This window comes from Narcine bancroftii, chromosome 2 (genome assembly GCF_036971445.1).
Source record: "Narcine bancroftii isolate sNarBan1 chromosome 2, sNarBan1.hap1, whole genome shotgun sequence".
Taxonomy (NCBI): Eukaryota; Metazoa; Chordata; class Chondrichthyes; order Torpediniformes; family Narcinidae; genus Narcine; species Narcine bancroftii.
Window position 1 is genome coordinate 147,073,831 of NC_091470.1, and position 24,467 is coordinate 147,098,297.

Here is a 24,467-nt window from a genome sequence, read left to right on the forward strand (position 1 = left end):
CTAAGTTTTGTGTGACAGTATGCTTTGTTATATTCCCTTCACTCAGTGCAATTCCATGGAGATTTATTTTTAACTAATTGATTGTGAAACAGAAATAAACATCAAAACAACATGAGCTTATTGCTGTATCACTTTTCAGTAATCCAATGGGTTGTGAAGGCATCCAGCAACTACTCAGTAGGTTGGGAATTTAAAAAAAATTTAGACATACAGCACGGTAACAAGGCCCTTTATGCCCATAAGCCCATGCCACCCAATTACATCCAATGAACCTCCAACCTTTGTATGTTTTGAACAGTTGGGGGAAACTGGAGCACCCAGAGGAAACTCTAACCGCCCCACTCTTTTATTCTGATGGAATATAAAACTGAAATATGTCTGCCATCATCCATAGAATTTTAATGCTGACAGATGTGAGATGTCCATTTTAACATCAGGTTCTTTCTGCTTCCAATGAACTAATACATCAAACCCACCCCACCCCACCTCCAGACAAGTACAGTGGTGTCCATTGGCTTGCATGTTGGGTGGGCACTTGAATTATTTTAAGTATATATGCATGACCTGTATTGTTTGCAGGACATTGGCTCAGGAGGAGAACCAGGCTTTCTCTGTGCCTGTCGAAACCTGATACTGTGTGATAGAAAGATGACATGAGACTAAATGTTGAGTAGCAGCCTTGAGAAGATCCACCACCCATCCACACACTACCAAATTACAGATTTCCTAAACCCTATCAAACCTCTGACCCTCAGGAAACGATGCCAACAGCCAGTCCTCCCAATAGACAATTTTAACTCAATCACTATCAATTTCACAGCTACTAGTCCCATCTCTTATTTTTCTGATCCCCAATCCTCTCGGCCTTCACTTGTTTCTGTCTTTCCAACCCTAGCAATGCCAGTCTCTTGATTGACTTACATTGTCTTTCCAACCCTAGCAATGCCAGTCTCTTGATTCTTGCCCCCAACGTCTCTGTGTATTAACAGTACTGTTTTCCTCCCCCCCACCTCATTTTCTATTCCCTCTCCTTCACTCCGACTATTGATGAACCTCCTTACACATTCCTTAGACACCTCCCTCCAAGAAAACATTGCTGTGTGATCCAAGGCCTGACAAATAGTCCAAAGACTTAGTCCCGATGCGCTGCTGAATGTCTAAGTGGTGGGCCCAGCAGGAAATAAAAACTTGAAGTATCTTCAGAGGCAAAGAGTAGCTGCTATGGAAGAACTACATCAAAATGTTGAAAAGCAGCTTCAGAATGATAGGTAACACAATGAAAATAAATAAAATGGCCAATGAAATGCTGACCTTTTATAGCAAGTAGAAGTCTCTCTATAGAAATGTGATGTCTTGTTTTAACCACACCTGGAGTAGTTCTGGTTACCACACCTGGGTAGGATGTCCATTACTCAAGGAGAGAATTAACGAAAGGAGAAGGAAATGAAAAGAATTGACTCAGTTGAATTTCTTGTTTATTTTTATTGAATGACAACATTGTTTGACTGGTTTAATGTAGCTTAGATTTTGTACTTTAAATGGATGGGGGGGGAGGTGGGGAGGGTGGGATGGGAGGAGGGAGGGGGGGAGAAAATGACACTATATATTTGAAAAGGAAAATGTATGTATCATGGTCAATGTGGTTTATGGTGTGAAAAATAAAAAATTTAAAAAAAAAAGGAGAGAATTCATTTTCGATTCATCAGCGCAATAGTTGATCTCCAAGGGGTAGATTATGAGTAGAGAATAACAGAAAAGTTGAATTTCCCAGAACTTTGATTTGATTAAAGCTTTCAAGATCTTAAGGGTAGGAAAAATTACAAAACTGCTGGAGGAATCTGGCAGGTCTCGCAGAGTCCATAGGAGGTAAAGATATTACTGGCCACTTCGGGCCTGAGCTCTCCATCAAGATAGAGCAGACAGAGGGAAAACTGCTGGACAGCACGCCTGGATCAAGACTGTCTCAAATTCGAGCTCCAAGTGAAACTTGGAGATGCATGCCAGATGGTTGAAATCGTGAAACTCCGGCAAACAGCAACATGCCTCGTCCACTGTCATTTTAAAATTGAGATTGATACATTTTGGTTGACCAAATATATTGAATGATATGAGGGAAAGATAGGGCTGTGGACTACCTATGATTACAGTTCGCTTCAGAGGCCTAATGACTATTCTTGTTCACTTATTTAATAATGCTTCTGTGAATTGACTTAAAACCTTTTGTTACTGTATACTGAAGGCAGTATAAATGGAAGCAGTCATGAGGCAAGCATTTGTGAGATCAGAGGGCTAGTGAAATGTGTAATTCCACACCTTCCCTGTTTGTGGCTGAAAATTTTAATTGCCTTATTCCTTCTTAAGCACTGTGTACGTTAAACCCAAGAGGGCAAACAATGAAAGTTATTGCCACAAACAACAATGAATGGTTTTGAGGGTCTAATTACATCTCAATAAAAATTAGTTTTAATACATTCTCTTGGTTCTGTGTTCACTACTTCCCTGCAGTAGACTAATTAATTAACCTGAGTTCATAGTTACTTAACTCGAGTTCAAAATATTTTGTTGCAACTTCAATTGTAATCAGCTATATATTGCATTATCCATAAATTTCTGCTGTGTACATTTCTACACTGAAACAAGATACAGAAAGCAAACTCTACCCTTCATAGTTTGTTGTAGATGCTTTTACTAAGATGATCTGCTTCATTTGATCTGGTAGGCTGGATTTCGAAATAAGTAAAAATAGAATTGACATGAGCTGCAATTTTACACTTTCTAGTGTCTGGCATTGCATGCAAAAAAAAAGTTCAGCCTTATATTTCTGGTGCATCTTAATGCCCTTGAAGCATTCCAGATGATGGTGCAAAGTCATTTACCTTAATCTACGATTCACCTGCTGCTTCAGTCTAGCACCTTGGACTGAATTCCTGTCACATTTCACACAACCAACACCACAAATTTTTTACCCAACCTTCAGGCCCATAAAAAGATGAACTTTCTATAACATGGATGGGTACCATTGGGGGGGGGCATCATGTTCTACTCTGCCTGAGTCATGCATGCTGTTGGCTCAATATATAAACAACCATGTAAAAAGACTTAAAAGATGTAAGTGAATTTAAAATCCCAAAACAAATGACGGGGATATTTAGCAGACGTTAAGTATTTAGTTTCTCATGCTAATGCCCTTAAGTGGTTCGGGTACATGGTGCAAAGCAGAAATGGTTCACTGAACAAGTTCTAATTATATGAAGCACCTGCCCCTCAGCTGTGCCCTTCAGTACATTTCCTTGTTGCTCTTTTGTTCAACATTCTGTCCTGGCAACCAAATTTGTCCAGCTTTGAGAACTGCTCTTCTTTGCTCTCAATCTCTCAACTCATTCAGTAGAAATCAAATATCTATCTCAGCTATTGATGTACCTTTGTAATAAATATCATTCCTGTCTCTCTGTGTTCACAAAAAGAGCTTGGAGATGTTGCTGAGATCAATCTTCCATGTGATGTGAGATTAACCTTTTACCTCTAATGAGGAAATTTTCATATGTACCCAACTGTTCATCTAGTCACCCCAGACATAGTACAGAAGTAAAAACACTGCCCAGAGTTGCAGAGATCAGTTACTATGCAGAAATATTTTACTGGTGTGAGGTTCATTCAGTTGTCCAATATCAGCAGGAAATAAACTGTCAAATCTGGTGGTGCGTGACCTCTCACACGTGAATCTCCTTCCCAGTGGGGGAAGGGTGAAGACCGTGCCGCTGGGGTTATACTGAGGAATAGGGAAAATAGTTCAGCACCATCAGATAATCCCAAAGCTGCGTTGAGATGTTACAATACCTCCCTGCCCTGCAGTGGGAAGCATTAGGATGTAATGGACTGAAGCGAAGGGCTAAAGCAGCATATTATTGGGATCACTTCACTTTTTGTCAATACAGGCATTTTAAAGTCTCCAACATTTCTGGATTGAACTAGGACAGGGTTGCTGCACCCCTCACCCTTGCAAAACCTAACAGAACAGTGGGTCCAGTAATTTTTTTCATCTTGGTAAGGCATTAGGAATTGGTGTTGATTTATAATCGACCAGTTTGTGAATTTTGGATGAGTAGGGCCCCTGAGTAAGATTGTGGAAACTATACTTCACCCAGGGAAATTGCAGTATTTCATCACTTGAGTGGGTTTCAAATCCATTACCAGTAGGTAGAAATAAGTGAATGAAAAGCTGTTCAGATGTTCTTTTCTTTTGTACCATTCATCAATCAATCTTGTATCAAGGTTAATGAACACTTTGTTAAAATTACAAGTTGAAATCAAGGCGTTGGATGAAAGCCAATTTTGCAGGAAGGAAGGAAGGCTACAAAAATCAGATAATGTTGGTTAGATTAACAAGGATTAGACGTTGGCACTAATTTCTAATATGGAGGCAGGGGGGAGCTCCAGCAAAAAGTCAAGAATCTTTTGAAATAAAGAGGACTGAAGATGGTCCAGGTTAGAGATGCACTTGCTGGGATTGTAGTATATGAAGTACCTTCTTCAGACTAATTGAGAATAATTATTTTCTCGAGCAAAAGATTTGATGGATATTGAATTGCAATGATGTGGCAGTGGAAATGTGATGAGATGGCGGCTTTACTAATAATGTGAATATGATGCTTTAAGTTATGAAATGTGTTTTCTCATTGAACTCTGTAATGCCTAATTCCACCTCGGTAATGCGGGTCATTTTTTTGACTGTGCTCAACTGCTGATGAATCCTTTAGTCATGTTACATCAAGACTATCCAATCCTATCTAGCTTCCCAATGCCCACTGTCATAAACCTGGTCAATTCCAATTCTGTGACCTTTTCCTCTTGAGTCTCTTGCTGATCTAATTTAGATTCCAGTTAATCATCATCCTCTTTTTAAAATCCTCGCATTTGATTTCAGATTTCATCATAACTTTTGCCCTCCCTAGTTGCATAACTTTCCAACACTCCCTGATCTTTGCACTCTCATTCAGAACTCCTTCTCATCCCACTTTTATACACCCCAATATGGCTTTGTAGCACCATCAGACTCCTCAACCACAAACTCAATCAGGGACTCTTACCTTTGCATTTTATTGATTTTTTTTTTCTCTCTCTGTTTTGCACAATGTTTACATTTCTTGATTTGCTTACACGTGTAAGTTGGGATGAATAAGTGGCAATTTTGTCTCGCACGCAGGAAAAAGAATCTCAGGGTTGTACGTGATGTCTTTTATGTACTCTGACAGTAAATCTGAATCTGAGGCTCCCGAACTCTCAATTAAACCCCTCTCTCAGGCTATCTCTCATTGCCCGAAAGCCTACATCTTCACTATGTGGTTCGCTGTCAAGGTTTATGTGTCAACCTTCCTATGAAGTGCCTTGGAACATTTTACGAGGTTACATGCTCGAGAGCAGGGGTGGCCAACCTTTTAATTTTTAATTTAGATATGCAGCACGGTAACAGGCCATTTTAGCCCTACCGGGGGTGTAGGTTAATTGGGCGGCATGGACTCCTGGGCTGAAATGGCCCGTTACTGTTCTGTATATCTAAAAGATTGGCCAGCCCTGCACTATAGAATTGTTAATAGCCACTTCAATATATGATGGTTAATTGTAAGACTTCCTGCTATAATTATTGCCTAATAGATTGGTGTTTTTAGACCTTAGAAAAAGAGCACAGCGTTGCCGTTGTCTCTACATTTGTAAAAGACCAGCACTTCTCCCAGGCATAACTATCAGGTTGACATATTTAATTTTGCCTGTTTGCTATAAAGCTCAGTTCAGGTATGTCCCAGAGGGTTATCCCAATTGTAATTGTTCAGGAAATGTAAACTAAGTGCTTGTAACTCCTTGATTTTGACACTTCAAGGCATGAAGTATGACAGACCATATGATCTGCCTGTAGTATAACACATAGTAAATTAGGGATTCATTGTTTTATTACAAAATGACTTCACAGCATATAGTGAAAACATTATTACCAAGCTCACGGATTTACAGAGATTGTGGAGTGGCATTTTGATTTTACTGAATGGTTTTTTGGGATTTGTTTTGGCATTTTTGGGGATCTAGCTCACTAACTCCTTCCTCCTTGTGTTAAATTGAGAAATTAGTGCCTACGTGCTTCCATACCAATGTTATTTGACGTGATTCTTTTTGAAAGCTGCAGCAAAATGCAGGAATCTTTGAGGTAGCTCCTGTGAAAGTGAAGAGGGATCGGAGGCTTGAAATTTAGCATCATGGAATGGGGTGGTCAGGGAGGAGATGGAGAATAAAGGGGAAAAGATCACAGGAGTGGAACTGCTGGAAAGAGGTTTGCAAAAATACCAGCTATATGCTAAGGTGCAATTCATCTTTCCCCTGAGGAAATGCGTAATAGATTGTTCGAAAATCAAAGATTCAAGATTCCATTATTGTCATGTAATGTTACATGAAACTGGCATTGGAGAGGGTTCAGAGAAGATTTACTAGAATGGTACCAGGAATGAAAGGATTAGGATACGAGGAAAGATTGTTGGCTCTTGAACTGTACTCATTGGAGAACAGAAGAATGAGGGGGAACCTTAGAGAGGCATTTCAAATGCTGAAAGACCTGGACTGAGTAGATATGCCAAGGATGTTTCCCATGGTAGGGGATTCTAGACAAGAGGGGACAACTTCAGGGTGAAAGTGTATCAATTTAAAACAGAAATGAGGACATTTTTTTTAGCCAGAAGGTCTGTGGAACTGTGGAAGTGAGGCCGTTGGGTGTATTTAAGGCAGAGATTGGCAGGTATTTGATTAGTCGGGGCATCAAAGAATACGGGGTGAACGCAGGGGAGTGGGGCTGAGCGAGGATGGATCGGCTCATGGTTAGAATGGCAGAGCAGACTCGAAGGGCCAATGAGCCGACCTTCTGCTCCTATATCTTGTGAAACTGCTATCTGCCACAAGTGCCATTAGTGTCACCTGGTACCCCTTACAGTAAGAGAGAAAGAGAAGCAAAAGGGAGACCAGTCACTGAGTCATTATGGATTCTCCTGCAGTGCTCCCTGCTGATGCACACACTCCTGTTCGCTCCAGCAGCAAACCAAGCTCCAGATACAAACTTCTGACGCTATTAGGAAGCTTTCAGCGCCACGGGCCCTGCTTGCCTTCAGTGCGCTCTTGAATCCCGGCTCCAATACCTTCTTCCCATGAGCCAGTCTCCACTAGCCCACTGCCCGTTCAGGTCCCACAATCGCAAGTTGGCAGCAGCCCATGTGAGTCCCTCAGCCGCTGAGCCGCTTGCTGGTCCGCAGCCGTGGTCACTGTGCTGTAGGGCCATTTCTTTCTCAATTGGGGAGGGGGGTGTACTCCCTGTTTCTGGAGCCCAACACATTCTGTTGCTCCCCTAGAGCTTGCAACCCCTCAAGGCTGCTGCCAAACTCAGGCGCCGCCATCTTGGGAACAGATGCCGTACTTGCAGGATTTTAAAATAAAATGCCTTAGGCTCCTTTAACAGGCCGTTTAAAGCCTGTACAAGGCCGTCGGTAGTTGAACCCTTAAGAACAGCGTTGTGTCTCCATCCCCTTGCTCTCCTGGCTTCGCACCTTTGGCAGGCTGCCATTACAGCAGCTCTGGGAGCACAGCCATTTTATATAAAAGCAATTTCAGGTGTGCAAAGACCAGATCATGTGTTCAAATGATGCAGAGTTAAAAACTGCCCAAGACGGATGTGTAATCAACATTCTCTCATATTGAAATGGCCTCTGCTCTTCTCTGTTTTTCTCTTGCTCTTCCGTCCGAACTGTTAATCCTAGGTGACGTGAAATCATAGCAGTTAGCGCAACACTATTACAGAGTCAGGAACCCGGGGTCGAATCTGGCGCTGTCTGTAAGGAGTTTGTACATTCTTCCCGTGTCTGTGTGAGTTTTCTCCGGCTGCTCGGATTTCCTCAAACCCTTCAAAATGTTCAGGGGTTGTAGGTTAATTGGCTGGCATGGACTTGTGGGCTGGAAGGGCCTGTTACCATTCTACACGTCTAATGCCATCTGAATGCGGAATCTGAGGTTTGATCTTTCACCAAAATTTAACTCACCACCGTTGCATTGCTATAATCTTAGAATTTCTGCATGAATATTTATTTTTAGACATATAGCACGGTAACACGCATTTTTGGTCCACGAGCCCGTGCCATCCATTTACACCCTATTAACTTACAAATGGTGGGAGGAAACTGGAGCACCCGGGTAATCCCACGCAAATACAGGGAGAACGTACAAATTCCTTACAAACAGTGTAGGATTTGAACCCCGGTCCCAATCACTGACGCTATAATGGCATTGCGCTAATAGCTACACCAACCGTGCCACCCTGAAGGGTGAGCAGAACATTCTGTGGAATCCTTTGTAAAACCTGTCATTGTTTAATATTTATGGATCATTTTAATTCTTGCCTGTTGAATTCACTGTCCCAAGCACTCTTTCTAGCCTGAGTTGCAAGTTAATACTGTGGAGCTGGACACCATAGAAGGAGCCAGTGCGAGGGAAATCCAACCCCTCCCATTGCCCTGTTCTTGCATAGCCTGCATCTTCTTCCACTCCCTAGAAATGTGACTTGGGAAACGTGAAAATAATTGTTTTGAAATGAAGAGCCAACTCATTGCGGATCTGAGAGAATGTGTGACTTTGTCATGCTTTTTGGAATTTAGCCATGTGGAATATACTGTAATGGAAAGGCTTACAAATCCAGTTTTCCCCTCTCTCATTGCCTTGATTGAAAGAGTATAATGGCAATGAAGTGTGGTTGAATCGCGCAGGAACATACCTTTTGGCCCTCTATGTCCATGCTGGCCATGAAGTTCTTCCAGAACAGGGACTATGGCTTTCAATGCCTTGTAATTCAGCTGCTTTTCTAGATGTTCATTTGTGAGTACATCTCAGGCAATATTCAGGGTCCTATCACCCATTGGATAAAAACATTCTTCCATCCCCACCAAAAGCACCTGTGCTTTCATGGTTTTTTTAAAGATTCTTATGCTGTGGGGAAAAGTTTCTAACTACCCTTTTTGTGCCCCTTATATTTTTGTGCACTTCAATCAGGTCACCCAGCCCCTCGGTCTTCTCCGCTTTAAGAAAAAGAGCTTATCCATTCTCTCCTCCAAATAAAACATTCCATTCCAGGCAAGATCCGTGTGAATCTCCTTTGCACCCTCTCCAGTACAATCACATTCTCCTGATTAAGTTGTGTGAGAAATAAAAATGTAATATATCAGAAGGTTTAAATATCATGTCCCATAGCTTGGAATATTTCCTCTACAAATGTTTTATTTATTTATTTTTGTTTTCTAGAAATATATTTTGCCTCTCCTGGCATCTAGTAAGGAAGACAAGAAACATCTACAGAGGATCGAGTCGGGTATAACAGAACTAAGTGGAACCATATCACAAACAGGTGAAGATTAATCCTATCGTATATTACCTTTACATTTCCTCAGTTTTAATTCTGAAAAGAAGTTTAGTGATCTGGCGTCCAAATGTTCTAAAATTCAAAGGCAAAGCTTCTGTTCTCCTGTGTACGTGGCTTCAACAATATTCTAATGAAAACCTTATAAAACCATTATCTTAATAAGACAAACTGTGTTGCATCTCCCTGCTCTGATGTGTATGTTTGTGACTTTCAATTTTTCTTTATGACATTGAAACAGGTTCTCTTGGCCTATTGAATCTATGCCAGCTAATAGAACAGTCGCATTCCCCAGCTCATTTTCTGTCATAAATTCTCCCCACATTCCCAGCATTTCCCTTGGATTCTGCTGACAAATCTACACATCTTTGGGGTGACTAATGACTTTCGTTGCCATTGGCACAAATCGGTTAAATTGCACATTCATGGACTTAGTCAGCACTTAGTTTTGAGGCAGGACAGGTCTTTTGCAAGTGGAATTGCTCTTGGTATCAAAGTACAATTGTGAAAGAACAGATGTATTGGTTTATTAAATTGGAATATCAAATTCAAGTTTATTGTCGTGAGTACCAAGTTACAGTGAGGAAGGTTGGTTTGCGTGCAGTTCAACGGGACATTCAATACTTAGTACAACAGAAGTGCAGGGTTGCAGAGAGAGATCATAGGGCGGCAGATTTAGCGTAGCGGTCAGCACAATGCTGTTACTGCACTAGCGACTGGAGTTCGAATCCAATGCTGTCTATAAGGAGTTTGTACATTCTCCCCGAGTCTGTGTGGGTTTCCTCTATGTGCTCTGGTTTCCTCCCACTACTCAAAGCATCCCAGCGTGAGAGTGCAATTGGGTGTAATTGGGCGGCACGGGCTCATGGATCGATAGGGCCTGTTTCCATGCTATAAGTCTAAAAAAAATTGGTGTAAAGCAAAGGCAACACAATTTTACTGGCGTGAGGTTCATTCAGGAGTCTGTCCTTGAATCTGGTGGTGTGCAATTTCACACTCATGAGTCTTCTTCCTGACAGGTGGAGGGTGAAGAGAGTGTGGCTGGTGTGGGATGAATCTTTTAATATGTTGCTTGTTTTTGCAAGGCAATGGGGCGTAGAGATGAAGTGGATGGGGGGAAGGGAGGTTTTAGTGATGACCTGAACTGCATTCACAACTCTGCAGTTTCTTGTAGCCTTGCCCAGACCAGTTTCCTTATCATCTATGATTGGTGTATCTATGATTGTCAAGATTAGAAAATTGCCAATTATCAAAATGATTACCAGGACTGCCTGGTGAGGTTAAATCAAGTCCATGACTTGCAATGAGCATCTGTTTTCTTATCCTTTCATTCTGAGTGGAGCTTACCTGATTGAGTACACAAAATTATAGGAGGTACTGGTAGGGTAGATAGCGAGAAATATTTCCCTGATAAACCACCACAGACTACAAGGAAAATAATCCCTTCCATTCAGAGTGTTTAAGTCTCTTTGTTTTGCAAAATATTTTCTATTATTAATCTGAGAAATAAGCATTGGAGAAAATCACATGGAAATTAATTTATTTAAACCTTTGAACAGATGCAGTATGTTTTTTTTCTCTTCGGTATCTTTTTTTGTTGGAGTGATGTACCTAGGGCACCTCTAAAATACTGCCCAAGTGGTTACTCCACCTGAGAGTCTCAACAACAATTGTTAGCAGGCCACCCAATCTGAGAAGACAAGATTGGCAGCCTCGTGCAGTTTCTTACCATTCAGCAAGCATTTCCAGGAATAAGAACCACAGCTAGCTTTTTTTTTGTACTATTTTATTTATCATTTTAAATATATTTAACTCAACAGTCATACCAAATACAAAACATCAAGGGAAGCCTTCCCTTGTCCCCTCCTCTCTGACAAAGAAAGAATGAAGAAAGAGAAACACATAAAAGAGCATCTCATTGTCAGTGTGCACAGTAAAATGTATGGAGACTTGATAATACCACGGGGTTACAATCTTTACAGAGGTCTACTAGATAGCCAATAGTGATCGTAACCCTAGATTGGTGTCAGCGAGGTATCTAAATGCTCTAAATAAGGCTGCCAGATTTTTAGGAAGGTGCTGCATCCCTTCCTGAGATTGTATGTGACCTTTTCAAGTGGGATGCAGCTATTTATCTCTGAAGACCACTTATCTATGAGTAGATGGGAGTCCAACTTCCATGTTACTGCTAAGCACTTACTGGACACACCTAAGGCAATTTCGGTGAATTTAATTTGAGAATTAATGATCTACCAATCGTGGTAAAGTTCCCCAGAAGACAAAGCTCTGGGTCTTCTGGGAAGGTGACTCCCGTGATCTTGGTCAGGGTGTCACAGAGGTTATACCAGAAGGGCCTCACCTTCGTGCAAAGCCAGTTAGAATGTAAAAAAGGAACCAACCTCTACACCACATCTAAAACACATCTCTGATAATTCACATTGGTGTAATTTCTGTAGAGTGAGATGTACAGTTGATGGAGAAAATTATAATGGACCAATCTATTCCGGATATTGATAGTAGCCAACAAACTTCCCTGACATACATCTGACCAGAGTTTTTGGTCAATTGTTGTGTCTAAGTCTGACTCCCATCTCTCCCTAGATTTATGCAAATCTGGCTTTTTGATCTCACTCATCAATAAAAAAATCACATTCTAGAAATAAACATATGCATTTCCTTCAAGGAGTAGTTTCTCCTTTTCACTGAGTGCCGGTAGAGTCATTTCAAGGCCCGAGTTGGCCCTAAGGAAGGATCGTAACTGAAGGAAACAAAAAAAGGTCTCATTTGGACAAGTCCTATTTCTTTATCAGCTGTTCAAATGACAAGGAAATTCTCTTTTCATAACAATCTTCCAGACGTGACTAGCTTTTAGCTTACTTTTCTAACTCAATTATAGCTACCTCTCCATGTAGGTACCATTTATAAACTTAAAGATAAACCTAGATACATAAATGTTGCCTGCAGGCAAAAGTATACCAGCTTCTCAAGGGCTTTTTGCCTTTCTATTTTTGAGGACTTTGATCAAGAGCACAATTTGTGTCCAGAGATCTTTCCTACATTCCTGAGACTATTTTCAGGAAATGGTGGAAACGGGGGGAAAGAACCGCCTAGGGTCAAATGTTTATACAGGTACACGATCCTTTATCCGGAACCCTTGGGGGACAGTGTATTCCAAATTTCAGATTTTTCCGGATTTCGGAAAGCCCACACAAATTATGCTGCTGTATCCACCCCCACCCCCTTCCAGTTGCCCGGCCGCCTCCCCCAACTGCGGTCCCTCAGCCGCCTAGCCATCTCCCCCGTCCGCCGGTCCCCTGGCTGCCCGGCAGACTCCCCCGGCCGCCAGTCCCTCAGCCGCCTCCCCCGATCGTCGGTCCCCCGGCTCCCTCCTCAAACCGCCAGTCCCTCGGCTGCCCGGCAGTCTCTCCGTCATCTCCCCCAACCACTGGTCCCTTGGCCACCTGGATGTATCCCCTGACCGCCGTCCCTCGGCCGCTTGGACGTGACCCCCGACCACCGGTCCCTCGGCCGCCTGGCTGCCTCCCCCAACCGCTGGTCCCCACTTGCTGGATTTTGGACCTTTCTGGATTTTAGATGTCTGGATAAAGGATCGTTTATCTGTATCTATGAAAATGCTAACAAGATGTTCAATTAAAATATCGTCTCGGCCCACTCCAAAAAGTAAAACAATCAATCGAGAGTGGTTTTTCTTCAGATTTGAACTGGCACAGAAAGATGTACTGGGGGGTAATGGAAACCAAAGAGTGATTGCTGGTCTCTCTGGCGGGAGGAGAGCTGTTCATCAGCATATGTAGACGATGCTTCTTGTAACTTCAAATCAGACCGGTAGCTTTTTATGTGAGTTCTGTTTGTGGGATTAGATGTAATTCAGTAAAAGCTCTATCTTTTTTCTTGCATTTTGACGGGCTTTATTTCGCCTTACTATTGCTTTACAGCTTGCCTTTCACAAATAGGGGTTCCTTGAGGTGAAAAATAAAATTTAAACCCTTTCCAAAGCAGCATACTCCCTCCTATAAAGCCATAAAACATTCACCCCATCGACCCTGCCCTAATCATGAGCTGATCTATTTTCTCACTCAGCCCCACTGCCCGGCTTTCTCCCCGTAACCTTTGAAGCCCTGGCTCATCAAGAACCTATCAGTCTCTGCTTTAAATCAGAATTCATTGTCATGAACATGTGTCACAAAATTCATTGATTAGCGGCAGCATCACAGGTGCAAAAAATGGTGCAAATTACATTTAAAAAATATTAGGGGAAAAGTGAGGTATTCCACCTGTTGTGATGTTTTCAACATGTATATTTGTAATTTTGTTCTCCTAAATAAATGCAGGAGCTCATATTTTCCTCTAAACAGGCATGCAGTCAAAGTCTGTACAAACCAAGAACAAATGACTCTTTTATGAAACTGATTCATCTTGAAAGATTTTCTTAAACAAGATAGCATGCTATTTGGAGTGAAACATAATTATTGTTATTTTTGTCACTTCAATCTTGCACACTCTGCCATGCAAAATAAAAGTGACAAGACAGAATTAGTTTGTTCTAGGAATATTGTAGCAGCTTCTGAATTAATGCCTCAAAAGAAGAAAAAAATAATCTTGCTGAGTTTCCACAGATTGTTAGTCAACACTCCAAATCATTATTCTTCACCAGAAAGAATGCTGATGGAGAGCTCGTCTCATTGGTGAATGATCTTCTTAACCTTGATTAGTGATTGAAAGAAATTCTGTTACTTGCAGTACTTCCACCACCCCAGCAGAATGTATTTTTTTAAAAGAATTGTAGCATTTTTCACATAGCTTTTCAGGATTAAAAAGCCAGCTGTGAATCAATTTCACAACTCTCCTTCAGGGAAAATGCCAAGCTATAATGTTTTATGAATGTCAAAATAACAGCTTCCTTTGGTACCATTTCTCAAGACTCCACATCCTTGCATCTAATTTATGCTTATTTCAATTGGGGTAGTCTGGAAAGGACAGTTCATTATATATTGATGTTATTTTCATCAGGATATTGAATAGAGTATTACCCTTTCCAGTAACAGTTAATCTCATTCAGATAAATATCGTTGATTTATGTACCACTAGTATTAATAATAAAAAAACAAAAGGACTGACTTGTGAAAGTGTAGCATTAAGGAACACTTCTCTCTGCCCTGCTAATGCTGGCTTCTGCAAATCCTCTGCGCCTACCACAACGCATTCCCCTCATGTACCGTGATGAAGGGCTCAAGCCCAAAACATTGGTAATGCATCTTCATCTTTTCTGCACAAAGTACGCTGATTGACCTGTTGTTTCTCCAGCATTGTGCTTTCACAGTGTCTGCAAACTTTCGTGTTTTCTCCATTCCCCTCAGTTATGTTAGATTTTCATCCGATTTCTGAATGAATAAATGTGGTGGCTGATCAATGTTGGATACTGGCCCTCCAAACATTTATTTAAATGATCCATGAAATGGAATTTTTCAAGTAAGTTAGTGATGCGGGAAGAATGACGTTTGTCAACCTGAACTTGACCAGAGTCTGAGTGCTTATAAATCACTGTAAGTAAAACCATATCAAGCTGCCATTAATCTGTTTGAAGATAAACACAAGGTACTCCTCAAGAACAGGGAGCATATGTGGTAATTCTGTGCAAATCATCCTGACCTGTTTAATGCATTGAGGTGGCTGGCATGACCTACACCAATTAAGTATGTCGCCGACCTCCACATTGGTCAGACACAGGCCCTGTCGGACCTTGGTCAGATGTTCAGACCTTGGTCAGATGTTCAGATCACAGTTCAGCTGCCTCATTGCTTTCCTCTCCTAAGTCAAACTTCCTCTACCATATCCCTTTTCTAATTTCTTCCCCACCACCCCTCATGTCTCCTGAGCTCATCTTGTTCAGGAGACGCATCTTCTTTTCACAGATTCCTTCCTGCCTGGCTACTCCCTGCCATTATTTCCTTCGTAACCTAAGTGTCAACTCATATTAAAATAAATTTTCATTCCTCTGGTTCTTGCCTTGTGGTTCAAATCTTCAATCATTACTCAACCCATTGAGAATGCTGAATGACCAAAGGAACTACTCTCACTAACCATCCGAGACTCTCACATTCACGAAACAATATTTATTTGTATGTATGAATACTTGTCCTGCAAATGTATAGTTTGTTTGTATGTGTGTCATGTCTGTGTGTTCTCTGCTGAGGATAGGAGAACGCTGTGTTGTCAGGTTGACCTTGTGCAAACTTGATGCGAAAACCCCTTTAAAAAAAAATATTCTCCTTGCTCTTACAATCCACCACCTTTCTCCAATCTTCCTTTCATCTCCAAGTTCCTGAATGGGTTGTGACCGTCCAAATTCATGCCTCTTTTCTACATTTCCGTGTTTGAATCTACCAGTTAGGTTTCAGCCCCTGGTACATCACTGAAGCAGTCTATCAAAGCTAAAAATGGCATTCCATGTGATTATAATAATGATAAAGTACCTCCTTTCATCTTCTGGAGCCTCAAACATAGGTCACCACTCTCTTTCCTTCATCTTCCAGCTGTGCAGAACTGGCCTTGTATTCAAGTGTTGCCAATGGCTTCTCCTCCCATATCAGAGGATCCTTTGTTTTAAACCTACTTGCAGCTCGTGGTGATAACACAAAATTACGTAGGCTCCCATCTCGCATTTACTCTGAGGGTGATGCACTCTACATCACTACCTGACTTTTCTGTCTCTGCTTGCCTAATGTCCAGCCTTGGAGAAAAAGACATTTCTTTCAACTAACCACACGCAAACGACAAATTTCTTGTCTATGTTTGTTGACTCCATTAGTCTCTGAACACCATATGAGGCTGAATGAAAGCTATTATTAATTGTGATATCATATTTGACCTTGAGCTGAGCTTCCAGCTTCAGCAGCAAGACCTCCATTTTCTCATACATTCCTGCTTTAGTTTATCTCCTGGTGAACTGTCTTCTTTGTTGCCTTTTAGATTTGCCAGTCTCCCAATTTCAGTAAATCGTAAACATGTAAAGCTCTGATCATGGATCTGCCTTATCCCAGATCCTCTTTATCACCACCTGAATATTCATTGATCTACATGGGTCTTGGCCCAGCAACGCCTTTTTCAAAATTCTTATTTTTGTTTTCACATCCGTATCCTTTTCTATCCCTGTAGTACACTCTTTAAGGTTCCCTGTGCTCTCCCATTTCTGATTTCTTGTTCTACCCTCCAGTTAATCCCTCCTGTTCTGATTTCCTCTGCCAAGGTCCTAATCTTTGGAAAATTTATCCTAAATCTCTGATTCCCACGAACTTTTTAATCTTGAAGAAGGTCTTTGGCCTGAAATTATTGTTGACATCCTAAATATGGTTTCAAGGCTTAACCTGCCAAAAATGTTGTAAAAATCATCTTGATTATACTGAGGGAAAACTTTATAAATAGGAAGGGATAAAACAGGAATTCCATAAAATAAAAATGAGTTGCTATAAATTGGAGTTTTTAGTTAGTATGTCAAAAATGCTTGTCTTGAATGAGTTACAATTTAATATCTCATTGGCATCATTTTCTAATGTAGTCTAGGGCAGTTTATACCATACTTTATACCTATAGTCCTCGAGCAAGATGCCGCTACAGCAGGGATGGCCAACCTATGGCGCGTGTGCCAAAAGTGGTGCATTGGATGATTAGAAGTGGCACATTGCACCCCAGTGATAATATTTTAAAGAGTAAGCCTACTCATGGAAAATGTATTAACCAAAAACTGATTTGTAGAAAAAAAAATCTATAAGAGAAATTCAAGTAGCATATAGCGAGAAATGGGTTTTCCTGAGAATAAATCTAAAACGTAGCAATTACATTTAGCAATTTTATTATTTCGTGCACATCTTTTGGCAAATATTATGTTCTTTCACATTAATCTGTTTTCAATTTAAAAAAAAATGTTAAATGAGTCAAACTAGGAAAGAAGGACTTTTGTTCTGCAGTCGTTCCTTAACTGTTCAATACACGTTTGATCCTAAGGCACCAGGCGGCTACCCTCGCGGTGCGTCACAGTCAGTTTACAATTGACACTCGTGCACCACGGAATTGTGGTTTGTTCGTCCTTTGTGAAAACTTGCAGTTTTGTACTTTTTCAAAAATGAAGCTTTGTTTTTACATTCAGTTCCCTATCACAGTGCAAAGGAAAAGCAGAAACTGTGGGAAAATGAGTCCGCCAGGAAAAGGATTGTGCATTTGTTTGTGAAAACACTTTCTCAACAATAGACACTAAAAAACACAACGTCAGACTGAAACAGAAGGAAAACTGAAACTAGTGCTTGGGTCTGAGTTAAGGAAAGAATATGTGATAAAGAAAACAAAATATATTTGTTGAAAGAAGTTGTGAAAGTTTGGCGATGACAGGAAGAGTCCTACAAAATTGCTTTAATGTTGGCCAAAAAACTGAAGTCTTTCTCTGAAGGAGAAAAAAATTGTTAAGCCTTGTCTCCAAATATTTGCAAGATGTCTTGGTGATTAAAAACATCGAAAGGAAAGTAGCCGAAATTGCACTGTCAAAGCAAACGGTTACAAGACTAACCAAAGAACTCCCTCATGATGTATCTGAGCAACTGAAAGACCTTGTCCATGCGTGTCTCTGCTTTAGCTTTGGATGATGAATCTGCTGACATATGTGATGTCGCCCAGTTAAGCATTTTTATAAGAGGAACTGATGATAATTTTAGCATCTTTGAAGAACTTAGTGGTCTTATGCCATTTCATGGAAAAATAAGAGAATCAGACATATTTGACAAAGTAAAATCTTGCCCAGAAAATGTACAACTAGATTCTTGTAAACTCATCGGTGTTTATACTGATGGAGCATCAATGATAGGTAAATCCACTGGGACAACAACCTTGCTTGAAAACTTTTTGGGTCGTCCCCTACTAAAATATCACTGCATTATACACCAAGAGTCACTGTGTGGAAAAACGTTAAATATGGGGCATGTTATGTTACTGGTTGTGAAATGAGTGAATAAAATTAAAGCAAGAGGATTAAACAGACGAGAATTCAGAGAATATTGTGAAATGTTAGGTTTGGAATATGGCTGTGAGGTGTGCTGGCTTTCTAGAGGACAGGTTCTGAGTAGATTTTGAAAAGTGAAAAATACTGTTCATCATTTTCTAGAAGAGAAAATGAGCTGCTTGAGGAAGGAGCCCCTTTTGGGGGCAAATTGGCTTTGATTTAGCATTTTTAGTTGATGTTACCAGCCAACTCAGTGATCTAAATTTGAAACTCCAGGGCAAGAACGAATGGTTTCCTAGCTGAATAAGTGATATTCAGGATGAAGTTAAAACTGTTCACCTCTCAGTTAGAAAATGAGGATTTGAACCCAGTTTCTGCACTTCAAAGAGCAGAGTGTACTGAAGATAATTGCAAATTTACAAAATATATTGATAAAATCAGGTTATTGAAGGCCATTTGAAAGACGTTTTTTTGTGAATTTGTTAAAGAATGAGACTGCATACTTGCATTTATAACCCCATTTTCACTTGGTGAACAAAAAAACTCATGAAGGCGCCAAGTAACATACAAATGGAACTTATTGACTGGAAAACAAATTCATTATTGAACATGAAATTTGATGAGCTTCCCTCAGTCCCAAATGCTTCTGATGTGATTAATTTCTGGTGATCATTACCCTGTGAACATTTTCCAGAACTAAGAAAATTTGCCCAGAGTTATATCTGTTGTTTTGGAACAACATACAGATGTGAACAAGTATTTTCAGCCATGAAATTGATAAATAACCAAATGAGGTCACGATTGACTATTTCAAATTTGAAGAATTCTCTGCTGCTCTCAGTAACTAATTCAACTCCAAACATTAAAAGCTTGGTGAAATCAAAACAGGCTCAAAAGACTCATTAAGATCAGTAATGTTTATTTTTATATATTAAATCATATATCATTATAAAAATGCTAAATATGTCCATAGTAACATTTTTACAAGTATTGAATAGGGGTTCAAGAGATGTGTGTCACATCTGAACTCTTCTCTTTCTCTTTGGCTTGGCTTCGCGGACGAAGATTTATGGAGGGGGTAAAAAGTCCACGTCAGCTGCAGGCTCGTTTGTGGCTGACCAGTCCGATGCGGGACAGGCAGACACGATTGCAGCGGTTGCAAGGGAAAATTGGTTGGTTGGGGTTGGGTGTTGGGTTTTTCCTCCTTTGCCTTTTGTCAGTGAGGTGGGCTCTGCGGTCTTCTTCAAAGGAGGCTGCTGCCCGCCAAACTGTGAGGCGCCAAGATGCACGGTTTGAGGCGTTATCAGCCCACTGGCGGTGGTCAATGTGGCAGGCACCAAGAGATTTCTTTAGGCAGTCCTTGTACCTTTTCTTTGGTGCACCTCTGTCACGGTGGCCAGTGGAGAGCTCGCCATATAATACGATCTTGGGAAGGCGATGGTCCTCCATTCTGGAGACGTGACCCATCCAGCGCAGCTGGATCTTCAGCAGCGTGGACTCGATGCTGTCGACCTCTGCCATCTCGAGTACCTCGACGTTAGGGGTGTGAGCGCTCCAATGGATGTTGAGGATGGAGCGGAGACAACGCTGGTGGAAGCGTTCTAGGAGCCGTAGGTGGTGCCGGTAGAGGACCCATGATTCGGAGCCGAACAGGAGTGTGGGTATGACAACGGCTCTGTATACGCTTATCTTTGTGAGGTTTTTCAGTTGGTTGTTTTTCCAGACTCTTTTGTGTAGTCTTCCAAAGGCGCTATTTGCCTTGGCGAGTCTGTTGTCTATCTCATTGTCGATCCTTGCATCTGATGAAATGGTGCAGCCGAGATAGGTAAACTGGTTGACCGTTTTGAGTTTTGTGTGCCCGATGGAGATGTGGGGGGGCTGGTAGTCATGGTGGGGAGCTGGTTGATGGAGGACCTCAGTTTTCTTCAGGCTGACTTCCAGGCCAAACATTTTGGCAGTTTCCGCAAAGCAGGACGTCAAGCGCTGAAGAGCTGGCTCTGAATGGGCAACTAAAGCGGCATCATCTGCAAAGAGTAGTTCACGGACAAGTTTCTCTTGTGTCTTGGTGTGAGCTTGCAGGCGCCTCAGATTGAAGAGACTGCCATCCGTGCGGTACCGGATGTAAACAGCGTCTTCATTGTTGGGGTCTTTCATGGCTTGGTTCAGCATCATGCTGAAGAAGATTGAAAAGAGGGTTGGTGCGAGAACACAGCCTTGCTTCACGCCATTGTTAATGGAGAAGGGTTCAGAGAGCTCATTGCTGTATCTGACCCGACCTTGTTGGTTTTCGTGCAGTTGGATAATCATGTTGAGGAACTTTGGGGGACATCCGATGCGCTCTAGTATTTGCCAAAGCCCTTTCCTGCTCACGGTGTCGAAGGCTTTGGTGAGGTCAACAAAGGTGATGTAGAGTCCTTTGTTTTGTTCTCTACACTTTTCTTGGAGCTGTCTGCAAAATCTTCGCTAGGATTCTACTAAATAGAATAATACCTAGTGTCGCTGAGAATATTCTCCCAGAATCACAGTGCGGCTTTCGCGCTAACAGAGGAACCACTGACATGGTCACATCTGAACTAATGTGTGACAAATTGACACATGGAATGTAAATGTTTGGCCACCCCTGGCCTAAAGGTTGACCTCCAGTTGAATCAGTGGTGAAGGTGGCGAATGCAATTTTGGCATTCATTTCTAGAGTGATAGCAAATAAGAACAAGGATGTAATGTAATGTTGAGACTCTTTAAAGCACTGGTGAAACCCAACTTGGAGTATTATGTACAGTTTTGGGTGTCATATTTGAGAAAAGACATGCTGGCGTTGGAGAGGATTCAGAGAAGATTTACTAGAATGATGCACGGAACGACAGGGTAAGTATTTGAGGAACGATTGTTAGCTCTTGGACTGTACTCACTGAACGGCCTGGACAGAATGGCCATGGTACAGATTCTGAGATTAGAGGGCACAACTTCAGGATAAAAGGGTGTCGATTTAAAACAGAGATGCAGAAGCATTCCTTTAGTCTGTGGAATTTGGAAGGTTTGGATCTGGAGTTCCGATGCCGATGGATCATTCAGCTGTAGAAGACGCTCTGTGACCCTGAAGGGGCTCCCTTTTAATTCTTTTTCTGTCGCACTATAAAGGATGCCAGACAATACTAATGGTGGCTCTTTGCTGGCCTTATGAATGCAATTTCATGTAATATTACTGTTCTGTCCTATTACAATCCATGACATAAAGGAATCTTGATTTCGAAATCTCTCCCAAACAAATAATTAGGATAATTTGCAGAAAAATATAAACCTCTGCAAAGCAAAGCCTTTATAAAAGTAAACTTTAATCTAATGTACTAACCTGATGCTCTACATCATCTTGATGAAGGGCTCAAGCCCAAAATGTTGGTTATGTACCTTTACTGTTGCTATGTTAAGAACACTGCTGAGTTCTCCAGAATTGTGTTTTTACTTCACCCACAGTGTCTGTAGACTTTCAAGTTTTACTTCTGTCTACGCCACCTGCGCTGCTTTAGTGAGAATGTAACTGGAATCCAAGACTTTACATATATTTATATCACAAACCTGTTTACAGTCTCCCTGCATCCACTTAATAGGTGACCAGAATTTGATAACACTTTTTAATTTTAATTTAGAGATAAGCATGATAAAAATCCCTTTCACCCATGCAACCAATTAACTTCCAAATTCCATACATCCTTGGATCGTGGGAAAAATCTGGAGCACCTGGAGGAAGCCCACGCAGACAATGAGAGAATGTTCAAACTCCTTTCACACAGCAGCAGATTTGAACCCAATTCGCTGGTGCTTTCATATTGTTATGGGGTATGTTAGGATAGTTATGGATAAAATATGTCTTTAAAAGAGATTGTGGGGGTTTAGTGTAGGTTATACTTCACAAACAGAGTAACACATCACAAAAGACGTCTCATTTAAAATGCAAGAGCTTTGCTGAAGCTAGACGTTGAGGCTCCAGTTGGTTTTGCAGAGACAATGAAGAATACTGATCTATTGTGTATAGGCAATAAAGTCCAGGCTCAGAGAGGCTGATAAGATCTTTCAAAGATTGGGTTTGGAGCCCTGTCAGAAATTGTATGGTTTTTACAAGCAGAGAGAGGAAAAGCAAACAGGTGATTTCTCTTTTGGGAGAGAGAGATGGAAGTCAGTTCTACAGTTGAGGCTGCAAAATGGCAAGCTGACAGGCTTGTTGAAAAACCCTATTTTGAAGACAGGTTGTGAGTTCTGAGTTCAGCCTGTTCAAAACCCTTGTAGTCCTTACAAGAGGAAATGGCTGGCTAGAGTGTTTCTCCTGAAATAAAAGGAACTCTGTGGTGACCTGGAAAACCCATGATGGGGCAAGTTTCTTCAGAAGGACACTGAAGTGACTGATTGGAGGAAATCAGAATGTGTGTGTCCAACGAGCAACAAATATCTCTCTGAAACCAACAAGAACCTTCCTGAGCGGTAACCACTTAACTTTAAACACCAAAGCCTAGTGAAGATTCATAAATGTTAAATTGTGTGCACAATATAATAATTGTCTGATAACGGTGAACGTGGAGAAGTGAAAAGTGAACAGTGAAACAGAGAACTTTCCTGAACATATGCACATTACATACACGTGTGCTTAGAATTAGAATAGGGTTAAGTTAGATTAAGTTAATAGTAATAAGTTAAAGATTGATCCTGTTATTATGTTTAAAGAAAATTAAAAGCAACTTTTGTTTAAGTAACCATTGTCTTGGTGAATTTCTATTACCGCTGGGTTTTGGAGTCCTCTGGGCTTATAACAATATCTACGTGAACCATGCCGCTCTTAATGGGGTTTGCCTTCCGTGTTCTTGCCATTGGGGGTGGTGCCTTAAAGCAAATCTGCAAAATAAATCTTCTCTTAAATAAATATCATTCACAATATTCTAGTGCAACTCCCATGTTCAGGCTTCCTAAACTTTGGCATACTGTTTTAAAGTTGTACTTTGTCTTTCCAAACCACGTTCAGTGAGTAAAATTTGATTTTTAAAAACTGATTGGTGCTAGAATTATTTCAGTGGGCCAGAAATGGCTGATAGTTTTTACTGTTTTGGAGGTGTGTCTGAAGGTAGTCTATTTCACTTAGTCGGGATTAATTGACAAAAGCAGATAAAATTGACATAGTTTTGTTTGAAATATGACAAGTGACGGTAGCCATACTGCAGAATTAATTAGCTTTGCTTTGAACAAATTGCCAGCACGGACAGAATGGAGATGTGGCCACTCCTAAAGCTGTTAAACATGAAGAATTTTAAATTCAAAGTACAGGTATTGTACTATATGATCTTGCCACCGTAAGTTCCTGTTGCTAGAGATTTATTTCAGTGCTGTATCTGCACCCTGTTCTTTTTTTTTAAATTTTTTTATTTTTCACACTATAAACCATATTGATCAAGATACATACATTTTCCTTCTTGAATATATACAGTGTCGTTTTCTCCCCCCCTTCCCTCCTCCCCTCCTCCCCTCCCTCCCTCCCTACCTCCCCTCCCATTTATTTAAAGTTCAGAAAATAAGATACATTAAACCCGTCAAACAATGTTGTCACTCAATAAAAATAAACAAGAAATTCCACTGAGTCAGTTCTTTTCATTCTCTTCTCCTTCTGTCATTTTAGGTGGTAGATCTCCCCGGTAGGTTTTCTCTATTATGTTTCATGTATGGCTCCCATATTTGTTCAAATATTGTAATGTTATTTCTTAAATTATATGTTATTTTTTCTAATGGAATACATTTATTCATTTCTATATACCATTGTTGTATTCTCAAGTTATCTTCTAATTTCCAGGCTGACATAATACATTTTTTTGCTACAGCTAGGGCTATCATAACAAATCTTTTTTGTGCACCATCCAAATCAAGTCCAAATTCTTTGTTTTTTATGTTACTTAGGAGGAAGATCTCTGGGTTTTTTGGTATATTGCTTTTTGTGATTTTATTTAATATCTGGTTTAGATCTTCCCAAAATTTTTCCACTTTCTCACATGT

At 40.8% G+C, this 24,467-nt stretch overlaps 1 protein-coding gene across 3 annotated transcripts in view; it reads left to right on the forward strand.

The window, feature by feature from the left end:
* The window catches only part of pex14 (peroxisomal biogenesis factor 14), a 213,854-nt gene that overhangs the window by 161,583 nt on the left and 27,804 nt on the right, over positions 1-24,467 (forward strand). For all 3 annotated transcript variants that reach the window (XM_069918487.1, XM_069918489.1, XM_069918488.1), the window contains one exon: positions 9,319-9,421. In XM_069918487.1, coding sequence (XP_069774588.1) covers positions 9,319-9,421 — 103 coding nt within the window. The remainder of the gene's footprint in view (positions 1-9,318; positions 9,422-24,467) is intronic.